Here is a 26259-nt window from a genome sequence, read left to right on the forward strand (position 1 = left end):
TTTTGTTCATATCTAATTTTTTAAGTTAAGTTTATCATTAATTTATCATTGAATTATTCTATTGAAGATTTGATTTAATTTAAGTATTTGTATGTTTTTTTTATTTTTAATAATAATATATTTTGTATAAATTAATTGATTGTTTAAAAAATAATATATAACTATTATTTTTATTTTTATCTTAATTAATTAATTCAAGAAACCAAAATTTTAGAAACAAAATAAAAAAAAATCAAAATTTATAACACGCAACACAATGCCATTTTACGATCCTCTCCCATACATTTTCTTACATGTCAAATATTAATTTAATTTATAGAGATTAATAATTTATACTGCAATTGTTAGTTATATGGAAATTTCAAATTACTATTAAAAAAAAGGTTCTAACACAGGGATAAAACATAATCACTGCAAGTGAAAAGCAACATTTTCAAACAGATGAAAAATCCAAAAGAAAAGTACGTAGATCAATGCTAAAAACTCAAGGGTATATTAATATTTGCATCGAATATATAATTATCAAAAGCTGAGAGCAACTGAAGATTAGAAACAACTTAAAGATTACAATACAGTAATATCCTCAAGTTATCTAATTTAAGTTGCTGATTAATAGTTGTGATACAGAATGCATGGCGGTCTAGATTCATGTTGTTTGAATGGAGACAATTAACCACCATTATATTAGGTCTCGTATATCTTAATAACATCATAAATAGCATGTCTGGAACTGGAAACGAAATAAAAGACAGCCGGAGAAAATCAACATCTGCTGTGACTTCTAGCTAGGCGTGCTTTAGAAGCCCCGCTTTTGAGCTTGCTCAATACTCGAGAGATCCTAGAGTTGGAGTACTCGACACAACGTCGTTGGCATCATTGTTGCCCACCGTTTCGACTGCATTTGTACTCAAGGACCCAGCATCTTGTTTTCCCAGCTTCTGCATATCCTCGGGAGAAAGAATCTTGATATACCAGACATTGTTAACAAAAGCACTGTACATGCATTTAACACCATCAGTTCAACATATGTTTATGGTTATTTACTTTCCAGCTTAGTATTTCAGGTTGCACAATAGTTGGAGTTAGAGGAATGTCAATCATCTCAAATTTCTAAAGAAAACATAATTCATTACGTAATAATAAAAAGAATAAATGTGTTCTTATGTATTTATGTTTTATTAAGATCATCATTTTCATTCTATTACCACCTCCCACCAAACATATAAAGGTAGTTTATATAATGATTACTCACTTACATATAAAGGTAGTTTATATAATGATTACTTACTTACATATGACATATATAGATACTTACTCCCATGGGTCGTCTCCAAGGAGAAGCACATCGTCCTCCCTGTCAACAAATACAAGCTGCCAGCCTGATCTTTGAGGGTCTTCAAGCAACCCTGGAATCCTGAACATTTGGCCCAACTCCAGTCGCAGCTCCTGATAGCTGTTGAACTGGGCGATGTCCAGTGACCTACCAACTGACCCCGTTTTATAGACCTATACACAAGAACGGAAACCAGAACACAGAAAAAATCACTTCCAACACACTCAAACTAAGTAAAGGTTGGGATGTAACATTATATCAATCTCGAACAAGCACCTTGACGAAGGTAGAGGCCCGTGTCGGTTGGCCTATGTGACATGCACTGTGCAAAACATCAGATGAATCTTGCACATAGCCATATAGAGGGCTTTGATATCCAGATCCCCGTAGTGCCACAGAGGACATATCAGCATGAGCTGAAGAAGTGCCAAGACCAGACACAGTGGTGGGGAGGAGGAGGTTAGAGGAGTCAATATTAGTGCCGAAAAGACCATGATTCTGGGCATCCAAACTACAAGTTTCGTGCTCACCAGAAGCATCTTTCCCACGATACAGAGGAAGTGATGTTGAATTGGAACGATCACCGACGGGCGACAGAGAAAATTTTGCCAACCAAGATTGTTGAGGTGACGGCTCATTGAGTATTTGCTGACCTGTTCTTGTGAAATTTAAAAGATCCCCAGTCCCCTCAGTACAAAGAGAACCCAGCATATTTTGCATACTAGAATGCGACATAGATGCCGACAAATTACTGTTTGGATTTGTGAAACCCGGTTTTGTAAAAGAAGGGGAGGGAACATCTGATGGCTGCCTTTGTTGGAGCTGATCATGTTGAATCGCAAATGGTTCTTGATAAGTATGTTGTTGATGATATTCTTCCGAATGATTGTCAACCAGCTGTAGCAGTGGACTCTGCGTGTTATCCGACAGCGTATGGGATTGTGCTGAAAGCATATGAGAAGAAGAAACTGAGGGGTGGACTACTTGCTGTTGCCGTGACGTAGGATCATGCCCTCCTGGATGTTGAAGATAATGAACTGGCTGTTGGAACTGCATTATTTGATGTTTCAACATATCTCCACCACCTAAATTTTGCAATCCTGACACCAGCATAGCCTGATACTGATGGCTGAGATCGTTTCTCAAGACCGATGGATCAAATCTCTGCTGAATCCATGGAAACATGCCAATGGACTGAAAATTCATAGTTTCACCGGCTTCACCTCTTAACCATGTCATGCCATTGATTGCTTCGTTGTTACCATCTGAGCTAAAAGAGTTTGGGAATTAGTAAACTACATAAAACGAGCATAAAATTTGATATCGGGTTTGAGAAATGACACAAAGCAAAAACAAAGAATAAGCCGAACAAAAGGTAGTTCAGCATTTGTCCAGGTAAAGAGAACTCCATCATCAAGCACTTACCCACGGGACAGACTACAGTTTCATGATGCACTGGAAGTTTGGAACATGTAACCTTTCCCTAACGAGGAAAATTCACCAAACATTAGGCAAAAGTTGTACCTTGAAAAGAGGAGGCCCCAGTATACCAGGGCCGTTTCAACCTGAGAGGAAATAACGACGGATACATGGGAAATGTTGTCAAAGGCTCAATTTCCCAAAGTGATACCCTTGGCTGCCTGTCACCTGCTGTTGATTCGTCCCAGCCAACCTACAAAACCAAGAAAAATAATGAGAACAGGAGACATCCGTAGACAGTCATTTAATCCGAGACTGACGGTTTTGACACTTACAAAACCAAGACAGCCTTTACGACTCAAGATGCACTTCTAATCTTTATGCGATATTTTTCTTTAGGACACTTTGACTGTCAACATTCACATCCAAATACTATTTCAAAATGTTCGCTAAATAAAGCCAATGTTTAGTATCCTGCACACATTACGAGAATCTGAATTTTGTGCAGCACATTCTAATATTTTTCACAATCGGTATAACTAGATAGCAAGGGGAGTGGGATTGGAAGATTGACCTCAACAAAAATCCCCAGATGAAAAATGGGCAGAGTGATTATATAAAAAGGCTTTGGCTCTTTAAACGAATGTAGCAGGAAAAATAGAAGTCAGTTGAGAAATAAAAATACTGAAGGAGCAAGAAAAGACATTATTTGAAGCAGTAACGAGAAGCCATTTACCTTCACAGAACGCCAATGTGAGTTTGGCCAACGAATAGGATCCAGGTCGCCAATGCCAGTGATCGTTCCCATGTACCTAGATGTAAAATCATTCATGGATAAAATTTTCATGTAAATATTAATTTTATGAAGTCCTGGCATCATTAAGTTTGGAGCTTAACAGCAACTTCTTAGTGGTCTCGAACATAGAGCGATTGACTATTTAATTGTAAAAGGATGCGGTGGTTAACGAGTAGGATGACATAGTAAGAATTTTGGTGCGTGATTGAATGTGGAATCATCCAAGGGGAACAAAGTAAAAGGACAGTCATAAATAATTTTTTTAACTAATTTTTCCTTTTCTCTTCTCCACTTTCAAAATTTTCTTCTCCTTCTATCATATTCGTTGAACAGATTCCATAGCATATGCACCATCATCCACTCAACTTTCAATTTTGTTTTTCGTGTCTCCTATTATTCCCATGTTCACACATCATTTACCTTTCGTTTCATGTAAAGATGTTGGAATAAAGCCTATAATGTATTTTGCAAAAATGTATTTCAAAAGCATCTCATATTTTCTTCACCAAAACACATAAATATTGTGTCATTTGCTTCATCTGAGCTTTGTCCCAGGATTTTGAACCTATTATGCGCCCTTCTTACTATGAAACAAGAAAACAGAAACAGTAGGAAAAGAAGAGGGGGCCAAATTCATTGCACTTTCTAAAATATAGAGTTGCACTTAAGAGTGATTATGCTTTACATAATTTCTTTGTCCACTATTTATCAACAATCTTCCCACCCTTCACCGTGTCTCGATCAATCAAAATTTCCCCTCGTACAGATCACTCTCTCCAAACAGATGCACCGTGCTGGTTAGCAAACCTGGTGAGAACAATCTTGCCAGAGGTGGAATGGATTGGAAATTTAGTTGGGTTAACTGAAGCATGTGACAAAGATTTTGCGAGAAATCTACCATATTATACAGACCACGGAGGGTAATTCTACACATGGATAATGCTAATATTATTAATTCATATATATGAGCTAGAATATAATGACACTGACGATGAACTTTAATTTATTATTATTATAGAGTCCAATTCTTAGGCCTAATTCATTCTCATCTAGATTTTAAAGAGACCAATAATGAATTTTGGTATGTGCATACTTTAAGAATTACCGTCTTCTATGGTAATAGAGCACTCAAGGTACCCTAAACATGCACGCATAACGTACCATCTGCCTGGATAATCATTTTTTTGTTTAGACTGATGATTAATTGTAATTTATCTACAAGAAATATGATACCATCTGCGTGAACCAACATTTTTTTTTGTTTTGACAGATAAATAATTGTAACTTATCTACAAGAACTCGCACACCTAAAATGCTAATGGCATTCCGCCATAAGTTACTTCTTCATTTAACTAATTGTCACTATTTCCCTTCTATGTTTATTTTAGTTTTTATAGGATAATAAATTCTAGTATAGTAATTGAAACTAAAATAATTTCCAAAATTTTAAAAAATAATTGTACCATTCAATTATTGTCACAATCTACTTATTAAAATATTTAAATAATCAATACCATGAAAATCTAAATGATTATATATATAATAATAATAATAATAATATTGCTAGGAAAGTCTAAAACCAATCATTCCGCATGGTTTATTACAATGCTTCCTTTTGCAACCTAACAAAATCTACTATGATCGCCCCAATACCTGCACATCCCTCATATCAACCAGGCTAGTACGAATTGTGTAACTTCCAACCAAACCCGCGATTAATATTTGCTATCTTAAAATAACACACAAATTTTTGGACTGTTCAATTTCTTTTTCTAGAACCTCGGTGTTTATATATTTTCAGTATAATGTAATTTTGAGGTTCATCAATCTTTATTGAATAAAACCTAGAACATAATGTAGGGGTTGGTCGTTCCTAGTCATCCTATATGATTTTCTTTTTCTTTTTTCTTTGTAATGAATAACAGTTGAAAAAATATGTCAGTAGCTAAGAAAGGGGGCCAAGAAAATGGTGAGAGAAGCGGAAGATAAAGCTTTCAAAGACTTTTATCGACACTTGATACAAAAGGGGAAAGAATTTATAGAATAGCTAAAGCAAGAGAGAGGAAAACAAGAGATCTCAATCAAATAAGATGTATTAAAGATCAGTCAAGTAGGGAGTTAGAGAATGACGAGGAAATAAAAGAGCGATGAAAGAGGTATTTTTCCTTTATAATGAAGATTAAGGTAATAAACCTAACTTAGGTAATTTAAGCAAGTTAGAGGAGCATAGAAACATGAGTTTTTATCAAAAAATTCAAACTTCAGATGTAGATGAAGCTTTGAAGACGATGAAGAACAGAAAGGCTATAAGACCCGATGATATTCCTGTCGAGGTATGGAAGTACCGAGGGACTCAAGGCATTGGATGACTTATGAAGTTATTTAACAAAATATCAAGCTAACGAGTCATACCATGAAGCTACTCTTGGTGGATGAGACTCGTGGTGGAGTAAATTTCAAGCTTGAAACTTGGCAAAAAATGTTGGAAGACATGTTTTAGGCTTAGTAAAACAAATATATAATACATGGAATTTAAGTCTAGCAATATTAGGAGCAACAAGACAATAGTTAAAATAAGAGATGTCGAATTATCTGCAAGTGTGACCTTTAAGTATCTAGGATCATCTTTACAAAAATATGGGGGAAGGATAGAGATTTATAACATGGAATAGAAATTAGGATGGTAGAAGTGAAAAAGTGCATCTAGCATTTTGTGTGATCATGAAATACCCCTCAAACTCAAAAAATTAAAAAATAGTGGTTAGGTCTGCTATGTTATATGAATCTTAATATTAGGCAGTAAAGAGGACACATGAACAAAACATTAATATCGTAGATATGCGAATGCTAAGGTGGATATGCGTACATACAATAATGGGTAGGCTAATAAACGAGTAAAATAAATAAAGACACAATAGGAGATACAACACAATGACATAGGAGGGCATATAACTTGACCCCACTTAGTTGAACTAGCATGAAGTACGTGTGATGCATGTTGACACTAATTATATATGATATGAATTAAATATATATATATATATATAGAAAGTTAAAAATTCATTCTCAAAATCAAAAACTTATATTATTAGCAAATGATAATCAAGGCTATCCCTGTCTTGGGTTCTTATCTCTGGGCTCTATGGCTCTGGACTCTTTCCCTCACGGGCTTTCCATAGGCATCGTTACTCATAAGCTACTCCAGCCCATGCACTGGAGTTTGTACCTCCCCAGGATCGAACCTAAGACCACATGGATATATAGGTACTTAGCACAATCCTGGTACCAATTGAGCTAGGCAGTGGGCCGTATGGGCGGTCCACTGGGCCTGTAATGGGTCGTTACAATAAAAGGCGAAACAAAACACATATAAAACAATATAAATTGAAAACAAACTCAAAAACTATACATTAGGTAAAGTAACCAAAAAAAAAATTAGATAAAGATGAAATGACATGCAGAATATATAAATAATATATCATATGTCAATTCAAATTTATAGTTTGACCTCAATCATCTACTATCATTGCAACATCTAACTAGATATATATCATAGAAATAAATAGTAAGTACAATATGGAAAAAAAATGGATGACATAGCACTTGAAAAATAAAAATAAAAACGACAATCAAACAAGTAAATTAAATGAATGGCTCTTTCTTCCTTTCGCACTTACTCATCTGCAATTTTTTGGGAGAAACTGGAGGCCTTATGATCCCAAATGCAATTTCAAGAAAATTGCAAAATTTTCAATCTTAAACCCTTAGCGTTTACGAATACTTCAAACAATAATTGCAATAAGATGAAGCCTTTGTGAGTTCCAAGGAAATTAAAGAGAGAAATAATGGTTATAAAATTTAAACGTGAATAATATTAGTATTTAATGATATTCATGATCATTGACCCATTAACCAACGAATAAATTATGTTAGAAAATTAAAGTAAATAAAAATAAAAATAATATAGAATACAATTTCCATATCTTATGATATTAAAATTTTAAATATATGTCCCAAGAAGTCTTTCGATTTATGTTGATGATTTAAGATTTTCATAATTGGACAACTAAAATTAATTAAAATAATTATTAATATATTTAATTTTTCAGAAACAATAGTTATATTATAATGAAATTAAAATATAAATTTAATAATAAAAAATATAAAATAAATAAATAACGTAAATTAAATAGTAAACAAATACAATGCTATAACAAGTAAAGATTCGGATGTAAATTTAATATTATCAAAATCATTACAAATCAATTTGTTTAACTCACATTAACATTAACAATAACAAATAATCATAAATCAAAAAATTAATGTATATAATCTCTTAATAAAAAAACTTAATGCATATATCATCCTAATTAACTTGTAATCATTTCATCATAAACCAATTAATTGTCGTATAAGTTAAATAAATATATGCACCTAATTATTCTATTTACATTCTTTCAACTCAAATTTGTACATATTTATCATATTTATCTGATTCAACGAAAAATAATGATGATTTTACATTTTTTTGTTTTTTTCATTTTCCAATATATCTAATTTAGAATCCATTTGGATGATTCTCCAATTAAAATATTCAGATATTTTATCATGGGTCCTTCATATATAAAATTTAACTACATTATAATTATTTTTAATAATTCATTGAGTTTATTCAAATGATAGTGAAATAACTCAATAAATAACATAATTAATTTAATTTAGAATTTAAATGAAAGTTCAAGAAAATTATTAAAATGAGAAAAATAATTAATACTAATATTAAGTAAATTTAATGGTGATTTTTTTAAAAATTAGCTCAAATATTTAAGAACATGGAGATGATTTACTTTGTTACATACAAACTAAAATATAAATATAACTTAACTTTATTTTGCCACACCCATTTATAATTGAAAAAGTTTTCCAACATCCAACTTTTAATCTTTTATAGGTATAAAATGAAATAAAATATTTTAAAAAAAAATGAAATAAAATACAATATGCCATAATTAAATATTATAATGAAAGAAAGGCAACGGGAGAAAGTCAAAAGCACAAAACCATAACCGTAAAATGTTAATTAGTATTAATTATTAATTAATAGATAAAATGTGAAAGTACCACGTGTCACTTGATAATGGGAAGAAATAAAAGTGTGAAGGATGATTATGTCCGTTCACATTTGAAAATTTTTTCCATCATGAACGCTTTTATAGGTGTATATATATATAAATAGATAAAGGCTTATTTGTCGTCGTTGTGTTGAATTAAATTTTTTATCCCGTTTGTTTTTTTTTAATATTAATTTGAGCTCTTATCTAATGTGTGTTGACATAAAGCGCATGTGCTCTTTGCTAAAATTAGAAAATGCGCATAAAAATACCTTCGCACACTTGATTCTTCAGTTTCGAATAGCATCCGAAAACGCATTCCAACAGAAACACGAGTGTGATAAACAGCTTTGACATACTTTGACAAAGGAATGACAAACTCAGATGGACTAGCCCTGGCGTAACAAGCATTTGTTATCAGACTAACTTATATATTTCTATTATTATTATTATTATTATTATTATTATTATTATTATTATTATTATTATTATTTTACGTTTATCTTTATATATAAACGTAAGCAATTACTATGATTATCATGATTACCACCTCGGGTTATAGAATACAGTGAAGCAGCTATTAGTAGCAGCAGCATGAGCAGCGGCAGCAAGAAGTCCAATGTGCATACTGTCACTTGAAAGGACGGATGATGGCATCACAGTTTGTGGTCGAGTGGCACGACGAATTCCCAAAAGAAGCTGATTTTTTTCATTCCTGCAAACAAACCAATAGAATAAGACTTTGTTAGAAGAAACTGAAATTGAGGTTGAAAATCAAGTAGGTATAAGGTACCAGATAAAAAGAACAGAATCTCCAGCAACTAGTCTTTTGGCACTGACAAAGACACTCCACCCAGTCGTAAGCAAATGACGCTTGGGTTGACCTGCATGAAGTCAAAATATCGAATGCTATAGCAAAATTCAGAAGGTCAAGGCAGACCCGTGATCAATGTAAGTGAATTTTTTACACAAATCAAATATTTAGATTTAAAGCATGTAAAACCCGCCAGACTGTGAGCCTTTATGCACATCAGCCAAGACTATTTAGGTTTCTTGTAGTTTGAGTTGTTTTATTCATACCAAAAGTTATTATGGTTGTTCTCCGAAATAATCTGATACATTTCCAAAATATACTCAGAGAATGGAGTAACATGGAGGACAAGAATTTCACACTAAATGCAAGTAAATTTGATTTCTTTTTCATCCTGTAATAAATTATTTCACTGTACAGTATAATCATTTAGTAATGATGCTCCACAAAACCACCTCAAAAAGTTGACAAATGTGGTTTGTATACATTTTGTGCACAATACTAAGTTTAAATCAAGTTGATTTGAATGCATAAAAATTATAAAACTTTCAAAATTTTCTTATCTGAACTCTTTCTGTTTTACGTATCCAAAGGCCGATGACCTTTGTAGATATTACTCATATACCTGTAAGATAGCTTATCAAATTGTTATGGCTAAAAGCCTAAAAATTTATGTCCATCAATTGACCAAATTCTGCTTAGATCAAGAAAAAAATTGCGATGAGATGAACATAACCGAAGCAACAGATAATATTCCTGAAAAACTCCCCAAGTCACGAATTTGGGGCTGCTACTATCGCAAATCGCATTAGTTCAGCAGAAAAGTGAGGAAGAACAGCTCCTGACAGAAGGAAAGAACTGTCTCTAAAGTTTAATAGTTCAGAGGTTTCAATATCCAAACAAGAGGAGATTTTCTATGGGCAGCAAGGACTGTGATTGAAGATCCAAGGCTATCCAAATCTTTAAGGTAGTTCATAAATTATTATTTGTTTTATTCATTATTTTATTTTCTTCCAACAAGTTAGTTTCGTTTTATTCAGGTTGTGACGAATCCCCAGTATTAAAGCTGTTTAATTTAATAAATTTTTCGTTTTATTTTAGTTAATGTTATTTTTATTTTAATGACGGCTTTTGCATGGTCACCAATTGTCCTATTGAATTTGTTACTGATACAAGAAGTTGATAAAACAGGAAAGGACCGATAACAAAATAGCATGAGTTCAAGGCAAGAGCGAAAGGTACTTAATATGCATCATACGATCAGTATCCTTTAATTTTGAATATTCTAAGTAGATGAAGCCTTTTAAGTGGTAACAAAAGGAGATACCATAATAGGAACTCTAATGATGATAGCGACTAATGGAGAACACTCGTAAAAAAATTGAGTTTTAAAGCTAACACCTTCAGCTGCCTGATTTAGTAGCTCTTTTATTAAGAAAATGACCTCCTAAAGTGTATTGAGGTCATTTTCTTAATAAAAGAGTTGACTGAGGTTAAAAAAAATACCCCTATTAGTATCCAGATAGTTTTTTAGGGTTTAGGGGTTGGTTTTGTATCTGGGTGACTTTTATTTTAATTTGAGGCCCCAATTTATCTGATCACGTAAAGAAAGAGTGTAATATGTCCGGAATCTGAAACTTCAGCTCATAGTTAAGTTATGCATGCATATAATCTCTTTAAGTATGATATAAAATATAGATGGACTGAGGTTAGATGACAAATACTATTTCACTAACATACGAATGTAGGTTGCAAGACCTCAGAATCTGACCTCGAAAAATATGCCTAAACTTCCATTCAACATCATGAAGATCCTTGGCAATAAGTTCTTGTGCAGGTGGTGTCTGCGAGAAATCCTGAGGAAGAAAAGATAATTGCTGACAGTTTCAACACCAGTTTTGCATCATAATGATCAGATTACAAGTATCTTTACCAAAGGTGGGAAAACTTTTTCTGCAGCCCGACGTGGAACAGAGAATCCTCCATGTGTACTAGTATCACTTGCTGTCAGAGTCTTGCAAAAGTAATTAGTTGGTTGCCTGCTAGGAGTTCCCAGCTCCACCGGAAGATATGTATCCTTTTGTTCTTGCTGCAGTTAAATAAAGATCAACTCATACACAGATTCTGATTATTAGAAGAAAGCTACACAAAGTATCAAGCAATTCTTTGCGTATTTCAAAGTACCGGAGTTAAGGGCTGCAATGTCATCTGAGCATATACTTCATCCGTTTCAACATCTGCCTGAAACTCAACATATGAAAGGAACTCTTTTAAAGGTCGACACAATAATTTACCAAATTGAGTTAATTTGCAAGGCAAAAACAAAATATATAATGAAGAGCACCTACATGCATTGTCACATTGTGAAGTTGGCAAATCAACTGTGCTGGCAAGCTCGGGTAGTTAGGTATGTGGGCATCTATTTCTTTATTAGTTGTCGCAGCAACCTGTCAAACCAGTTACAAATAATATAATATTTTAGATGCTACGCATGTGTAAAGTGATAATGTCGTGTTTAAAAGGTGCATGATGCTAAAAGACATATTAAAGATTGCAATAGAATACTCCAAACTAACCTGCTCACTGTGACCCTGAGGGAAGTAAACCACACGACTCCCCACCGTTGGTAGGGAAACCAGAGGACCAGCACAGGCATGCCATAGCTCAGAATTCAAACACTTCTTCTCCCCTTTCAAAATCACAATCAACAAGAAATCACCCATCAGCCATGATATCGTGCAGCTAAATACCGTATTGGGAATTCTGTTTTGGCAAAAGATATTAAAGAATTCTACCAAGAGACAGTAAGTGTGCAGTTCAGCAAGAAAAGAAACTGATAGGTAACATGAGAAATAGTTGAGGAGAATTAGAGTTTAAAAAGAAATGAAAAGTCTAAACTAAAACAGAATAGTGCAAAGAAGCAAAGGGAAGACACGATTGGCACCTTCATGTGACTGCTGACCCATCCCTGATGTTGAAGACTTCATCGTTTTATCCACACTTCACTTGAATTTAGAATATATCAATCTTTATAAATTAAAGTAGCAACGATTCCTACTATAACAGAATTATTAATTGTAACATCAGGTTCAGCTCACAAAAACCCCCATTCGAGAGATCAAAAATATCTCGAACCCTAAACACTCCATAATTATAAGCTCCAACAGTCCCCTTCTGCCTACCATCTCAGCCTCCCAACTCAAATCCTCACCGCATTTTTCTTCACCGACAAGTACGGCCAAATTCACACGAACCCACGAAAAGAAAGTGCATATGGACTCCTCAAAGCACCCAATTTCAGCTGATAATTGATAATTGCAAGAAACCCACAAGAAAAATAAAGCCAAAAAGAGACCACTTCATCTCCTTCAGCAAGACACCCCATGGACGATTGATTGACAAGTTAAACAAAGGGGAAAAGCCCCATCTTTTTTATTTTTCATGTCTTGCTTCTGGTTTTGTAGTTACAGTTACAGTAAGCAGAAGCTGGAAACCAATAAGAACTTAAACTCAAACCACTCGCTGTCACTCCACTCCTATCAAGGAAGAGAACAAGTGAGAGAAAACGAAAGAAAAGGGCCTTCTTTATCTTTTATAGTCCACCCGACCAAAGGTCGACCTGATGCAGTCACCCCGCAGTGGAGAGAGGAAGGAAGATAAAAAAAAAAAAAAAAGTGTAAGTATGTGCGTGTATATGAGGATGAGGATGATGATGCAGATGAAAATGTAAATGCAAATTCTGTACTGCTGATACTATGCAAATGGCTCAGTGAGTGCACCTCTTTCTTTCTGTCTCTCTCTCTTGGACTACTGGGCTGTCACCAGAGGTAGGTTCTGGCAAAGATGGGATTTCGACCGTTGATGAAATAGTACGGTGGGATTCTGACCGTGGAATGGAAAAATGATTTGACAGGAAGCATGTGCGACCATCCTTCAGTGGTCATTGTCAGAGTACGGACCATCACACATAATATAATATTGCACATGACAGTGAAAGAGAAAGAAACCCTTCAAATCAAACTTGTACCATCATCTTACCTTTTTATTCAGATTTCTACATACATTTTTATTAATCTTAAACATATAATCTCATTTTTTATATTTATTATTAGTTTTTTATTGTGACTATTCTTTAAATAAAAAATTTACTTGTATAATTTATTTTTATAATCTACGTGAAAACAAAAGCATTTCATTCATTAAATTCATGACTTTTTTTTATACCACCTCCCTTTCCTTTTTAATGTATCCATAAATTGGATTTGTAACATTTATTTCTCTTCTGTTTGAACTTCCAATCCCTGTTGAGTGAAAAAAAATGTCAAAATCCTTAAGTCTAGCGCATTTTAGTTCTGAAATTGCCGTAGTTTGTGTGTGTATGTTGTATTCAAAACATTAACGAGGATTGAAGTCGTTAGAAGACTAAAAATATGTTGAGAAACACAAATCTGGCTACATGTTTTGAGAAAATGACATCATATTGATTAAAAATAGTAGTCGGAATACATATATTTTAAATATAAAATTTGTGAGACCATCTCACAAAAGATTTATTATATATATATATATATGCATGCATCATTTTTTTTAAAAAAAATTGGTAGATTGTGAGGATAGAATCTATGTGGAGGGTTGTTTGCCCATACGTACCTTTTACTCGGAAATAAATTAATCCGCCTACAACTGCGTAGTAAAATAATGTGGAGCCTTTGAAAATAGATATGTCGTGTATGAGGACCACTTGATGTGTCATCAGTACTACGTACAAATTGTACGTATTCTAACCATGTTTTTTTTTTCGTAATTCTCCGATTATTATTATCATTATTACAAATAAACATTCGTTGTTTTATTTTTCCCAATCAAATATATTCTATGTTCAAGGACTCAAGTGAAAATCGTAAATTTGTTCCATATTCGGAGTATTTAGAGGTATGGAAAGGCCTTTATTCGAAATATATATATAAATTCCCAAAGTATAATATAATATATTATGACCCTTGTGAATGTCTCCTTGATTATTAGGATTCTATGATGTAGTACTTAGTTATATGCTCTAAAACTTTTGGGATACTTATCTCCTAGGTATACATCATTGGTTAGATATATATACAGAGACGCAGAGTCATTATTCAAAATATCTTGAGTTGTCTCCATCTCGGGTTATACATTACATAAAAACTCATGTGAGACGATTTCACGGGCCAATTTTGTGAAACGAATACTCTATATGGGTCGCTCACGAAAAATTATTACTTTTTATGTCAAATATATTAATTTTTATTGTAAACATGAACATGATTGATCCGTCTCATGAATAAAGATCCATGAGACCATCTTATGAAAGACATACTCTATACATTAACAGGCGCGAGTATTCGATTAAAATTGAACTAAACTTTTTAAAATCAAATTAACCGAATTTTTTTGCGACAAACTGAAAAGAATAAACTTTACTACGAAAACCTAAGAAACTATACCGAAAAAATTGGTTATTTCGATCGGTGACTGAATTAACCAAAATTTTAGATTTTTTATATAAAATTTTAATTAAAAAATACATTATAAAAATCGAATTAAAAAAATTTAAAATTTATTTATTAAATATATATATTTGTAATTTTTTTATGGTGTCCAATAAAAAATTATTAGAAATTTATAATATTTATATCCTAATACATTTTATTCGAAAATTAATAATATATTATTATTATTATTATTTTACAAAGGTTCGGTTTGCTCGGTTAATTGAAGTTTTATATTAAAACTCAAAATCAAGCCGAACTAATTGATATTTTAAAAATCTAAAACCGAACTTCTAAATAAAGCGCATCTTTTTTTCGGTAGCTCATCACACAAGAGCTCCAAAGTTAAACATGTTTGACTTAAAGTAATTCTGAGATATGCGGGAAAGACTTGTCCTGTTACAGTGGTGACATTCGTCAAATCTGAGACGTTACAATAAAGACTGTCGTCAAATCTTATATATATATATATATATGAGATAGCACAATTTGGTGGTTATGGCTATGGGATATAATTAATTTATCTATAGTCTAACTCCTTCCTATGTTATATTTGTATTGATCTTGCGTGCATTTGGTTTTTGGTTATATGTGTATATGAGGGTGATTAATCTGTCCCGTTGACAAAGACCATAAATAAAATTATATGTTCATCTCTCTAAAAAGAAAAATTAAGTTAATTTGTGAGTCGAGCCAAATTCTATAAAAACCAATTTAACACCAACAATTGATGGTTCGGTTGGCCATTGAGATCATGCTTTGGAAGCCCTCTTTCTCTACTTATGGTTTTTGTGTTTATGTTAAATCGTTAGTTTTTAATGTAGTCTTGGGTAAAATTGCTTCATTTTAATATATCTCAAACTTAAAAATTTTCGTTCTGGAAAAGTACAAAAGAACTGAAAACGAGTCTGTATACCCTTGGTTGATTTGAACGTGGCACTCTTAAACTGTCAATTACTTGCAAACTTGGTCCCACGAATTTGGAAATTTTACTGCTTTGATATGTCATTAAAAGAAATGAAGAAATACTGCTTTTTATAATCGATATTGTGGCGTTTAATTTAGGCTTGTGAGAAGGATTTAGATTCAAATTAAAATTTTTGAATATAGTTATCTGACACGATTATTGAATTAATTTTTAATGTTGATTTACTTGAAAATATATTTTCCTCACTTGTAATTTATGCGCTTGTGGGAACGTGCGGTGTTTGGAGATCAATTATTGGATCTGAGGTGCTCTCGTGTGTGCCTGTGCGTGTTTTTTTCCTTCCTGAGTAATAACTCAAGGAATCACACATGGGAGCTCACAGATTCTGATGACTAATCAATGCATCACAATTTTTATTTTTATTTTTTTTATAAAAGAACGCTTCAAATGGGTTTATTCAACTCATACTTCAATTCTTGATGCTATAATCACAAGAAATATGTAAAAAGAACTTCTCGTAGAAACGTTACTTGAATTCAAAAGAAACAAGTCTTCTATATATCTTCAGGACCGTTAATTTCCTGGAAACAAGTTGGACAAAGATAAGCCATAGATATAAATTCGAACTTAATCGTAAATATGGGGAAAAAACAAACTACTCGTCGCACCGTGGCACATACAGTCGTGTCTGAATAAATAAATAAATAAATAATAAAAATAAAAATAAACGTGTCTGAAACGAAGCGAAATTTAATTCAGAAGTTTTAAAATTACAAAAAGTTTATTTTGATGTATAAAAATGGTATTTAGTCCTCAAGTCCCCTCTAGTGTATATATCTTGGCTTATACGAACACAGCACAATTGCACTTAAAACTTGCACATATCCTCAAATAATGAAATATCCCTACGCTAAAAAAATTTTCAGTAGATTTGAAATGATTTACTTTACCTGTTAGAAACAAAGTTATTTCTAGCTAATAAATTTTTCATACCAGCATGTGGGTTGTACAAACTCATGAATGAAGCATTTAGGTTTCAAGTCGACATTTTAATCCTACAATTAATCTTGCTAGATAAACCATGTAATTTCTCTAATCCAATAACACTTGATTTATCATGATAGATGCAGCATATTACCTTGTTTGCTATAACAGCTCCGTCAGGTATTTCCAGCTTCAGTCCAGTTTTTGCAGAAATTGTAACTTTACCCTGAAAGAAAAAGTACCACATCCACAAAGATGAATAAAAATATAATGAGATATGAGAAGCCTAAAAGCATTCATTCACATTTAAACCGCAAGAGCAACCGAATTTCAAGTTACCTTCAGAGTAACACCAGCTCCAAACCATACGTCGCCCGTTACCTTCAAGCTATCCAGTTCAATAATGCTGGGGATAGACTTAAATCGACTTAAGAAATCGCCAACCTACGGAAAGATCTCAGATTACATGATTTAGAGATATTCGCCAATCAAAGAAAATAACAGCTGAGATAAACCCAAACCTTCTTGAATTCAGGTCCCAAATCAATAGAAGGATTGGAAGGATTGGCCCTTGCAGGGTTCCGGTTCACAAAGCCATCAGACAAGGTGTATAGATCAGACTGAGGAAAATGATTTTGTCAGAAACCAATTATAAGCAGCGCGTGGCTCCCGTCATTAGTGTATTCAGTGCACAAACTATGGCATGTGCCATAAGACTTACTTGGACTAGAAGCAGATCTGAAGTTGCTTTTACGGGAAGGAAACGAGATCGGGGAACGTTGGTGCCAATAGCATGATTAAAGAACTGAATTACGATTGCTTAAGTTAATTTAATTTAACGTGGAAAAATAATTGGGAACCAAATTATTAAAATTAAATGCGTCAAATTTGACTATTCCAAAGACATTTGAAGGTACTGTACCCTTATTGCCGCCCCTGCAGCAGTCTCAAGTTGAAGAACTTTCACCCCATCCACTTCCTATAAAAGTCGTATTGGCGCATTAGAAATGTCTGGTTTCCCAGAAAGATTTCTACTAGCAATAAACGTTGTACCTTTGGGTTGGGAATAATTTCCATCCTCAGATCATCTTCTTTCACAAGTCTTTTGATTGCATGCAAGTTCACCCACCTGCAAGATATGGTTATACAAGTAGTTATGCATTTCTCTAGAAAAATGCAGTAATATAGCCAGATTTAACCTGGGGTAATTTTCTGACTTACAAATTGTTGGTGTTGAAAATTTTGAACTTCTCTATGGACTTAAATTCATTGATCTGTATCAACAAGAAAATATCCATCAGTTCAACCCCAAGCAGTAGTGGCCCATGATATTTATTAACAGCAGGAACACAAAAAGACAAGACCATTTAAGGGGGCTTTTGGCTAAATTTGTTTAAAGCATCTTATAACGTTCTAGACATACTGTCATGTTCCTGAAGAACTTATAAGATTATAGATCACATTTGTAAAATATGTTCTTATAAAGCATATAAAATGATTTATTTTATGTTATCGTAATTCTAGTGAAAAAAGAAAATAGATATTTGACATTTTAAAAAAATGAGTTAGGATTCCCTGATTCCACTCTAAAAAGAAACTAGACATTTGACATTTTTAACAATGAGTTGGCTCCCTGATTTCTTGCAACAAGAACTTATGATCACTAAACATCTTATCATGGAAAATTATAAGAACTAAACGTTCATTTATTTTTATTTTGATCAGTGAACTCGACTTTCCATTTTATATGACTGATGATTATTAATCATCTCAACCTATTAGTTCCAAAATTTATTTTCAATGGTCGTCCAATATGAAACTATAAAAGTTTTGATGCAGTTATAAGAGCCTTAAAAATGCATCCGAAAATACGTGTTTATTTCCATACCTAAAATGCAATAAATAATGGTACATTGTTGTACGTGGATTTAATAACCATGGTGACCAGATATATTCACATCATAAATAAGAAATTACTTAAACTGCCATAACAGAACACCAAATAGAACAGATTAAAGAATTAGCACTCACGAATTCATCTGGAACTTGTGCAATTTCCAGAAGCTGCAGCACAGACAAGACAACAGTTACCCTAACTAATATTGAAGATTAACAAGAGAGTGTAAAAAAAATATTGATTAGTATATACAGGCGCAAATTAAGTGATAGAGAAGACAGCTGTATTTTATTGCTAATTTGTTGTCAGATACTGGAAAACAAAATAACAGAAATTTATTTTGTCAGAACTGAAATATGTCAGTGTTGCTATAGTTACAATCTGAAAGACAACACATGGACCAAATCTTAGAGTTGAGTTCACGTGCACAAAAGTAACTTGGTATCTCAAAGCTGAAGCATAAGGCTCAACATTGGGTAACAGCTTTTGATGGCTTGCCACCTATTTCTCCAAAATGGTGGCCACTAGTTTAAACCCTTCCAGGAAGGAATCTACCAGAGTTCACAAAAACTGAGCCAAGATAATTTCAGGAAAAACAAAATAAAATAAAATTGAGGCAGCATATGAAATTGTTCTATTTCAATCTACTATGATATGGAGGTGGATTCATAATAATCAAAGAATTTAAACTTCAGGATTGAATGTTATATGAGGAGAAATGCAACCACTCAACATACCTGTACTTTCCCTTCATAAGAGATTAGTGTACCACCCTTCACGTCAGCTAGAGTTTTGGGTGTGACCTGCAGAAACACGTACATTGATCTCTGGAAACAATTTGTCCTAAAAGGAATAAAATTCAAGAATAAACCATTTTTTAGTACCTCCATGCAATATTCATTCTTGTTATTGATCAAATGGTTTAAAATTTCTGCAACAGTGAATTAAGGCGGGGTTTTGCAGATGAATCCACAGATTCTACCTCGGATAAAACACACATACACATACATACATGTATAAAGCAAAAATAAATTCTACAAGATGGCAGCAAAACACAAAAATATTAAGTGCTTGAACAATATGTAAAGCTGAGATTTCAGTCACCAAGGATACTCAAATCAACAACAGCACCTAAGTTATCAGAATTGGCAACAAAGACGTATTCTTTTCCCTGAGAGGAAAAAGAAAGAAGAAAATAAGAATGAGATGTAACCAGACATCCTTGAGCAGTTGTATACCATAATAAAAAGAGCTTGGTGTTTTATACAGCTGCACCTGTGATAATAAGAGATCAAGTTTCCCACTATTCATCAAAGATGGAAAGACATCTCCATGACCAGGGGGGTACCTGTATTTGCAACATGCATTAATAAGAATTAAAGATTCTAAAACAAAGAAAATGAAATATGCATAAAATGTGAAAAGATTAGCGAAACTAAAGATAGATTTGAAGATTACAATATACATAATGTCCTTAAAAAATACGTAAAGTAAACACTGCATAAGAAAATAACAACGGACACCAGAAGTATCAGTTAAATTAAAAACTTGCCAAAATATAAATCTGCAAGAATCAGAAGAACAAACGAATCAGTGACAGAATATACCATGCATCCTTGCCAACATTTCCTTTGCTGAGAAGGGGCAAGAAATTTTCAACCACCAAACGAGGGTACTGACTCTGAAAAGTAAAGGAAATGAACTAAGACCGCAAAATTGTCATCACAAAATTATTGCAGAAAAATGAACATATGTATACAGACCTGATTAAATGTATGAATCTCGATGTTTGTGTTGGTATACTTTTCAACAATCTAGCATATGAAAAGAAAAAATAATCATGTTTAATTTCATCTTGGGAGACTCCTCCCATAGGTAGAACTGATATCTTACCTTCAAAGTATCATCATGAGTGTTGAATGAATTCATTAAAACCAGGGGCACATTGCATCCATATTTAGCATTGAGTGTCTATTGACAACTGAAAAAATCAGTTGCATGCACCATGGAATAAAACAAAACTGGAGAATATGTGACATAAGAATAATACCTCAATTTGGATGACAATCAAGTCAAGAAATGTCAAACCATTTCGAACTTCAATGACAGACCTAAATCATGGGAATGAATGCAACTTAAAGCCGATTATGATAATCAAAGAGCATCACCGAGCACAACTATGACAAGTTTTCTATATGCTATGTAAATGTGATAAGGTAAGAAAAGCTTTTGCTGTAAGGGCAATACCAAGTAATACAAAAACATTCATCAACAATCTTCAATAAAATTGAGCAGAATGATTTACTAGCAAGAAAAATGGTAGCAATAACTATTCAATAACATATTTAAATAACGAAGCATAGAAAAATGGAAGCAATAACTATTCAATAACATATTTAAATAACGAAGCATAGAGAGTTTTTCAGTCCACACTTCCAAACTTCTGAAATGGATGGATCACCTTTTTTCCTATGGTACTAGAAAATATATTTAACGAGGATAAATATTGTGCTAGTGAACTGTAACTTATGAACATGGTGAAAATCATGGCACAATTCTGACACATGTTGCAGCCAAGGAGGTCAAAATATAAACTTTGGCATTCAGGAAACGATATTTGGTCAGATGGATGACTTCCAAGATCAGTCATATATTTCCACTCCTATATGACACCTTGGAAAATAGATAGGAAATGATATTTTCTTAAGGGACTGGGTATACAGCCCACATAAATAGTTTTATAATTAGAAAATTTGGTTGGTCTAAAATTTGAAAAAAATAATAATAAAATGATAGAGTAATAAAAAAAAATTATCTGTAGCAAATAATAAAATGGTAAAGTAAAAAAAAACCTATTTGATATGCTAGTGTTCATTCAGAATCAGTTGCATTTTAGACCGCGTTAAACAAAAAAAGGTGGATCACCCTCACACTTGGTTAAATTTTCAGACAGCCCCTAAGATCGGGTTAGAGGACAAAATGCAGTTCACCAGTTCATTTAGATACCCGAGAACACTTTGTGCACCAAGATTATTACAAGAATTTCACTGGTTTTCAATAGCCTACAGAAACTATTGCATGAGACGCAACATTATAGAAGCATTCCTTGGTTCAATTGTAAAGTAATCACAGATAGATAAGTAGACCATAAAGGAGAAATATTGTCAAGGCATACTTTGGTCCAGTACATCCCATTGTTGTTCCCAAGCCTCCATTGAGCTTTAACACCACAAGTTTGTCCAAAATTTTCTTTGTCTCTGCATGATCTGTGGTAAAATAGACAGGTAAACACACCAGACCAAATATATATTAATTACGGTAGGCTAAAACATATTACTCCAATCAAAAATTTGATGGTTTTAGGAGAAAAGGAGAGATGTCTTGAAATTGAGAGGCGAAAAAATATAGGATTGGAAAAGGAATAACACCTTCAGACACAGGGGCTAAGGAGTCATATGGCACCACGACCTCATCAGTTGGGGTCTGAATCTTACTCCACTCTATATGCTGAGCTTCACCACTATTATTTACGAGTTACAACCGAACGTAAAATACACAAAAAAATCAGTTCAGCAGAAATCATAAGTAAATGCAATCCACTACCATTGTATTCAATCGAATTAAATCATACATGAGTAAGAAGTTAGAAGACACTAAGTTTGTTAGATGTTGAGCATAAAATTTTATAAATATCATAAATGAGACTCAAAAACATTCATCTTCCGTCTAGCTTGCTGACCGCACTTAGCATGGAGCTCAAAATCCAAACAAAGGTAAATTAAATAAATCTACTCACCTCTGTTCACAAATTCCGACAAATGGAACACATCAAGCTACTATACACGCAACAAAACACGGAATCCAAACATCTCCGACGATCATAACATGAATAATCACTCAAGGGAGGGAAAAAATCTCCAACCGCACCTGAGATATCGAGATACGAGGTTGACAAATCCAGATTTCTCATTCTCGCTGAAACATGAATGCCAATCAAAATCATTCACTCCTCAGATCCGTTTTACTTGCAACTAAAATAAAATATTGAAAAAACAAAAGCAACAAGGAAATAAGACCTGATTTGATTGAGACCGGAGACAGCTATTTTGAGGTTGAAGATCTTCTCCTCATCAGAATCGCTCAATTTTCTAGTAGCCATTTCAGAATGAATGTCACTCACTATGAGCTCAATAACAGATCCAGAAACAGAGAGAAGCTGAAACCGAAAAGACACGTAAAAAAAAAAGCAGCAGCAGCTCTGCCTACGTATGGATCCGTGTAAATATATAAATGGAGGGGTAATCCGTGGAAATGAGGATAGACGAGGGGCTACATTATAAATAATCAAAACTCGAGGGGCTCACGTACGTGCCCGTGTAAAACGAGAATATACGGATTATATCCACGAAATAGGTGGTTGGGTGCGTGGGTTTTTTACGCTACCATTTGTTTTCAGAATAAGTCTATTGTGAGATAGTTTAACGAATTTTTATCTGTGAGACGGATCAATTCTATCGATATTCACAATAAAAAGTAATATTTTTAGCATAAAAAATAATATTTTTCATGGATGACCCAAATAAGATATATGTCTCACAAAATATGACTCGTACGATCGTCTCACACAAGTTTTTGCCTTGTTTTTGCATGACCTTTTATGTCCGAGTCTCAATTATAACAATCTCATAAAAAAACTTAAAAATATCAAACCTCTACAAATATTATTATCTTTTTATTTATTAAAAATATTTACAATTTTCCCCAATTATAATAAATTTATCCCAAGGCTAAAAAAATATTATAATTATCATTTTATCTTATTTTTTAAAACAATAATTAAATGTTATTTAAGTTTAAGTTCTAATGACTAAAAATATGAGAAGTAAATTGTTTCATCATGTTCTAGTTCAATTCAGATGTGAATATGGATTATTGTTTTGAAGTTGAGTCTCAAGCTTTATGGAGAATCATTTCGATACCACTTTCATAAATTCTTTTAATTTAAATTATTTTTGTACAGAGTATGTTTTTAATATTCAAGGGTGACTATCGAGCTGTTAAATGAAATAATTAATTCAATAATTTTTTAACACAAATTAAATAAAACTCGAGACCATTCTACATCATTGATCATTTACCATCTTTCTAGCTTATTTTGAATAAAAATAAGAAAACACCATTCGGTCATAACATAAAAATTTATATATAAGAATAACATAATGAGTTATATTCTTTACGAGTTATGGATCCGTGGTCGAGTTCTAATCTACGGGTACTAATCCGACTTGTAAATAGCCTGATAATTTTAATCAAGACGTTGGTTTCAAGCTTGGAATCGAATAAAGAGAAAATGGCAACGGATTTTCCACTACGATGGATTCGATCTTGGCCAATTTTTTTTTTTTTTTTTTTTTTTTTTTTTTTTTTTTTTNATTTTTTTTAAAAAAAGGAACCTTCTCATTTACAATAAACACGCAGTTAATTCCAATGGTATAACTTCTTATAAATTGGGGAGATCGTATAAATACAATATGAAAACTGATAGGATATGCATAAAATTCGATCTTGGATTGAATTCAGAAGTTTTTTAGTGGAAGTAGTGAGTAAGAAAGATAATTATGTGATAAAATATTTTGGTGTCGTCCTAATTAGTAACTATGATGACCTCATCTTTTTATATAACATTATAGATATATGATCTTTTTTGAGTAGGTCTCTTGTGAGACGGTCTCACGAATCTTTATCTGTAAGACGGGTTAACCTTACCGATGCTCACAATAAAAAAGAATACTCTTAGCATAAAAAGTAATATTTTTTCATGAATGACCCAAATAAGATATCCGTCTCACAAAATACGACCCGTGAGACCGTCTCATACAAGTTTTTGTCATCTTTTTTTAATTATAATCGGAACAGATCATCTTTTTTTTTTTGCGCAATTATTATAACTGGAAACATGGTGACATTGCAACCTCCACAAAAAAGTAATTCTTTCAATTTTCATTTGAATTTTTTCAAGTGAAAAAGTGACGAATCAGTTTTTTTAAAGATTGCAAACACTATCTTAATTCAGGTATAAGATATACTACCATTGTATAATTTGTTTATATATTATGCATGATAAAGATTAAACATCACGATTCGGTAAAATACTGAAAATTTTAACACAACGTTTAGAAATTGAATTACTATTCACAAAATAATGGATCATCCTAACATCATAAAATAAATCCCCTTTCACAATCGAATATTTCCATCCCCCCATTCTCTATTATCCTTCATGAATATTCTCAAACCTAACTTTGAAAACCATGTTGAGAAAGATCCGATAACATTGCATCTATTTTCCCTTTTCAATCCCGCCCTACATATTAGAAAAACTGTTAGCCAAATTGTTAATAACAAAAATATAGAAGTAGGGAACGAAAGCAATCTCGTAAAGATACACACAGAGCGGTATCTTCAGGAGCCATCTTTATTAAATTATACTCAATATATCAATATATAAATGAAAAGTTTTCAAACCACTGTCGATGAATAAGTATATCCATGTTCAGTATATGGAATTCATCCTTTGGGTATGCCTTGTTGAGGTCTCGGTAGTCGACAATCAAAAACAGCATACAAGAATGAACATACTATTGAAAGTATGAATATCGTGTATAAAATAACAACAATAAAACAATAAATCAAACCGAGTCCTGTACGAAGTACGGTTTCCTTAAAACAGATTTGTCCCCTCCGACGGTGTTTCGAGGATCTTGACGGACAACTGTTTTCCAGGATACAACGGCAAAACTTTGCAGCAACTTAACACGAAGTAACTACACCAGCGAACCGAAAACGTACCTTCACTTTATCACCAAAATTTAATGGAGGCCAAATAGAAAGCTAACAATATGAAATGCAAGAGAATGCTTGAAAGAGATCTTGAATGTAAAAACCATTTTTATATGTTTATGGAATGAGGAAATAAACACTATTTATAACCTCCAAAATGCATACCAAGAGTCATGCAAGATTATTTAACTCAATTAATCTTCCCATTAACTCAAGAATATGAATAGCCAAAACTCTTCAATTAACTCAAGAATGTGGAAAGTGAAAAGACACTTCCACAATAATGAGCCACAACTAACTCAATAATGTGGAGTAGGGATGGCAATGGGCCGGGGCCGGGGCGGGTTTGTCATTCCCATCCCCATACCCGAATTCCATCCCCACCCCCATACCCGCCCCAATCCCCGCTTTTTCGGGTTCGAGGAATCCCCAAACCCGAAACTTCGGCGATCAACTTCCCATCCCCGTTTCAAAAATATTAATATGACAAGACGATGACGGATTCGGAAATTTTCTCAAACCAAAACTTAATATTATCTATTATTATTAGAGATAATATTAATATTAATATTAATATCAATATCAATATTAATATTATTATTATTATTATTATTA

General features: G+C 33.0%; 2 protein-coding genes and 1 long non-coding RNA gene across 4 annotated transcripts; all 3 read right to left on the minus strand.

Annotated features, from left to right (window-relative positions):
- Positions 1-470: 470 nt before the first annotated feature.
- LOC140975788 (auxin response factor 8-like) lies at positions 471-13258 on the minus strand. 2 transcript variants are annotated; one of them, XM_073439714.1, is made up of 15 exons: positions 12415-13258; positions 12047-12159; positions 11819-11917; positions 11655-11711; positions 11404-11559; positions 11242-11326; positions 9453-9543; positions 9210-9374; positions 8932-9054; positions 3489-3564; positions 2858-3005; positions 1864-2598; positions 1610-1749; positions 1316-1506; positions 471-993 (listed from the first exon to the last, which is right to left on the minus strand). In XM_073439714.1, the coding sequence occupies exons 1-15, from the start codon at positions 12455-12457 to the stop codon at positions 822-824; spliced, it is 2394 nt and encodes a 797-aa protein (XP_073295815.1). In that variant the 5' UTR covers positions 12458-13258; the 3' UTR covers positions 471-821. The 2 variants fall into 2 exon arrangements, with proteins under 2 accessions (XP_073295815.1, XP_073295806.1); XM_073439705.1 differs by having other exon boundaries at positions 1610-2598; positions 12415-13257.
- On the minus strand, positions 5439-8925 carry LOC140975802 (uncharacterized). Its single transcript, XR_012175038.1, has 2 exons — positions 6916-8925; positions 5439-6662 (listed from the first exon to the last, which is right to left on the minus strand). It is a non-coding gene; the product is annotated as an uncharacterized lncRNA (long non-coding RNA).
- Positions 13259-16312: 3054 nt separating the features above from the next.
- Positions 16313-23084, minus strand: LOC140975797 (UTP--glucose-1-phosphate uridylyltransferase). The gene is made up of 21 exons (XM_073439727.1): positions 22881-23084; positions 22732-22779; positions 22233-22324; positions 21980-22070; positions 20855-20915; positions 20698-20775; positions 20568-20618; positions 20412-20485; positions 20080-20152; positions 19918-19975; positions 19689-19735; positions 19542-19607; positions 18939-18971; positions 18129-18181; positions 17961-18036; positions 17830-17886; positions 17629-17712; positions 17429-17527; positions 17247-17351; positions 17062-17133; positions 16313-16504 (listed from the first exon to the last, which is right to left on the minus strand). Exons 1-21 carry the CDS (start codon positions 22961-22963, stop codon positions 16478-16480), a joined length of 1428 nt encoding a protein of 475 aa, XP_073295828.1. The 5' UTR covers positions 22964-23084; the 3' UTR covers positions 16313-16477.
- Between the last annotated feature and the right edge of the window lie 3175 nt (positions 23085-26259).

Source organism: Primulina huaijiensis, chromosome 1, assembly GCF_012295235.1.
Source record: "Primulina huaijiensis isolate GDHJ02 chromosome 1, ASM1229523v2, whole genome shotgun sequence".
Classification (NCBI taxonomy): Eukaryota; Viridiplantae; Streptophyta; class Magnoliopsida; order Lamiales; family Gesneriaceae; genus Primulina; species Primulina huaijiensis.

Coding starts and splice junctions, on each gene's coding strand:
- LOC140975788 (XM_073439705.1), bottom strand. CDS start 12,457: ATGAAGTCTTCAACATCAGGGATGGGTCAGCAGTCACATGAAG. Junction 11,327..11,403: donor AAAAAGTTTTCCCACCTTTG/GTAAAGATACTT, acceptor TTTCTTCCTCAG/GATTTCTCGCAGACACCACC. Junction 9,375..9,452: donor GATTCTGTTCTTTTTATCTG/GTACCTTATACC, acceptor GTTTGTTTGCAG/GAATGAAAAAAATCAGCTTC.
- LOC140975797 (XM_073439727.1), bottom strand. CDS start 22,963: ATGGCTACTAGAAAATTGAGCGATTCTGATGAGGAGAAGATCTTCAAC. Junction 19,608..19,688: donor AGAATGAATATTGCATGGAG/GTACTAAAAAAT, acceptor GTGTTTCTGCAG/GTCACACCCAAAACTCTAGC. Junction 18,182..18,938: donor CACAAGTTCCAGATGAATTC/GTGAGTGCTAAT, acceptor TTGTTGATACAG/ATCAATGAATTTAAGTCCAT.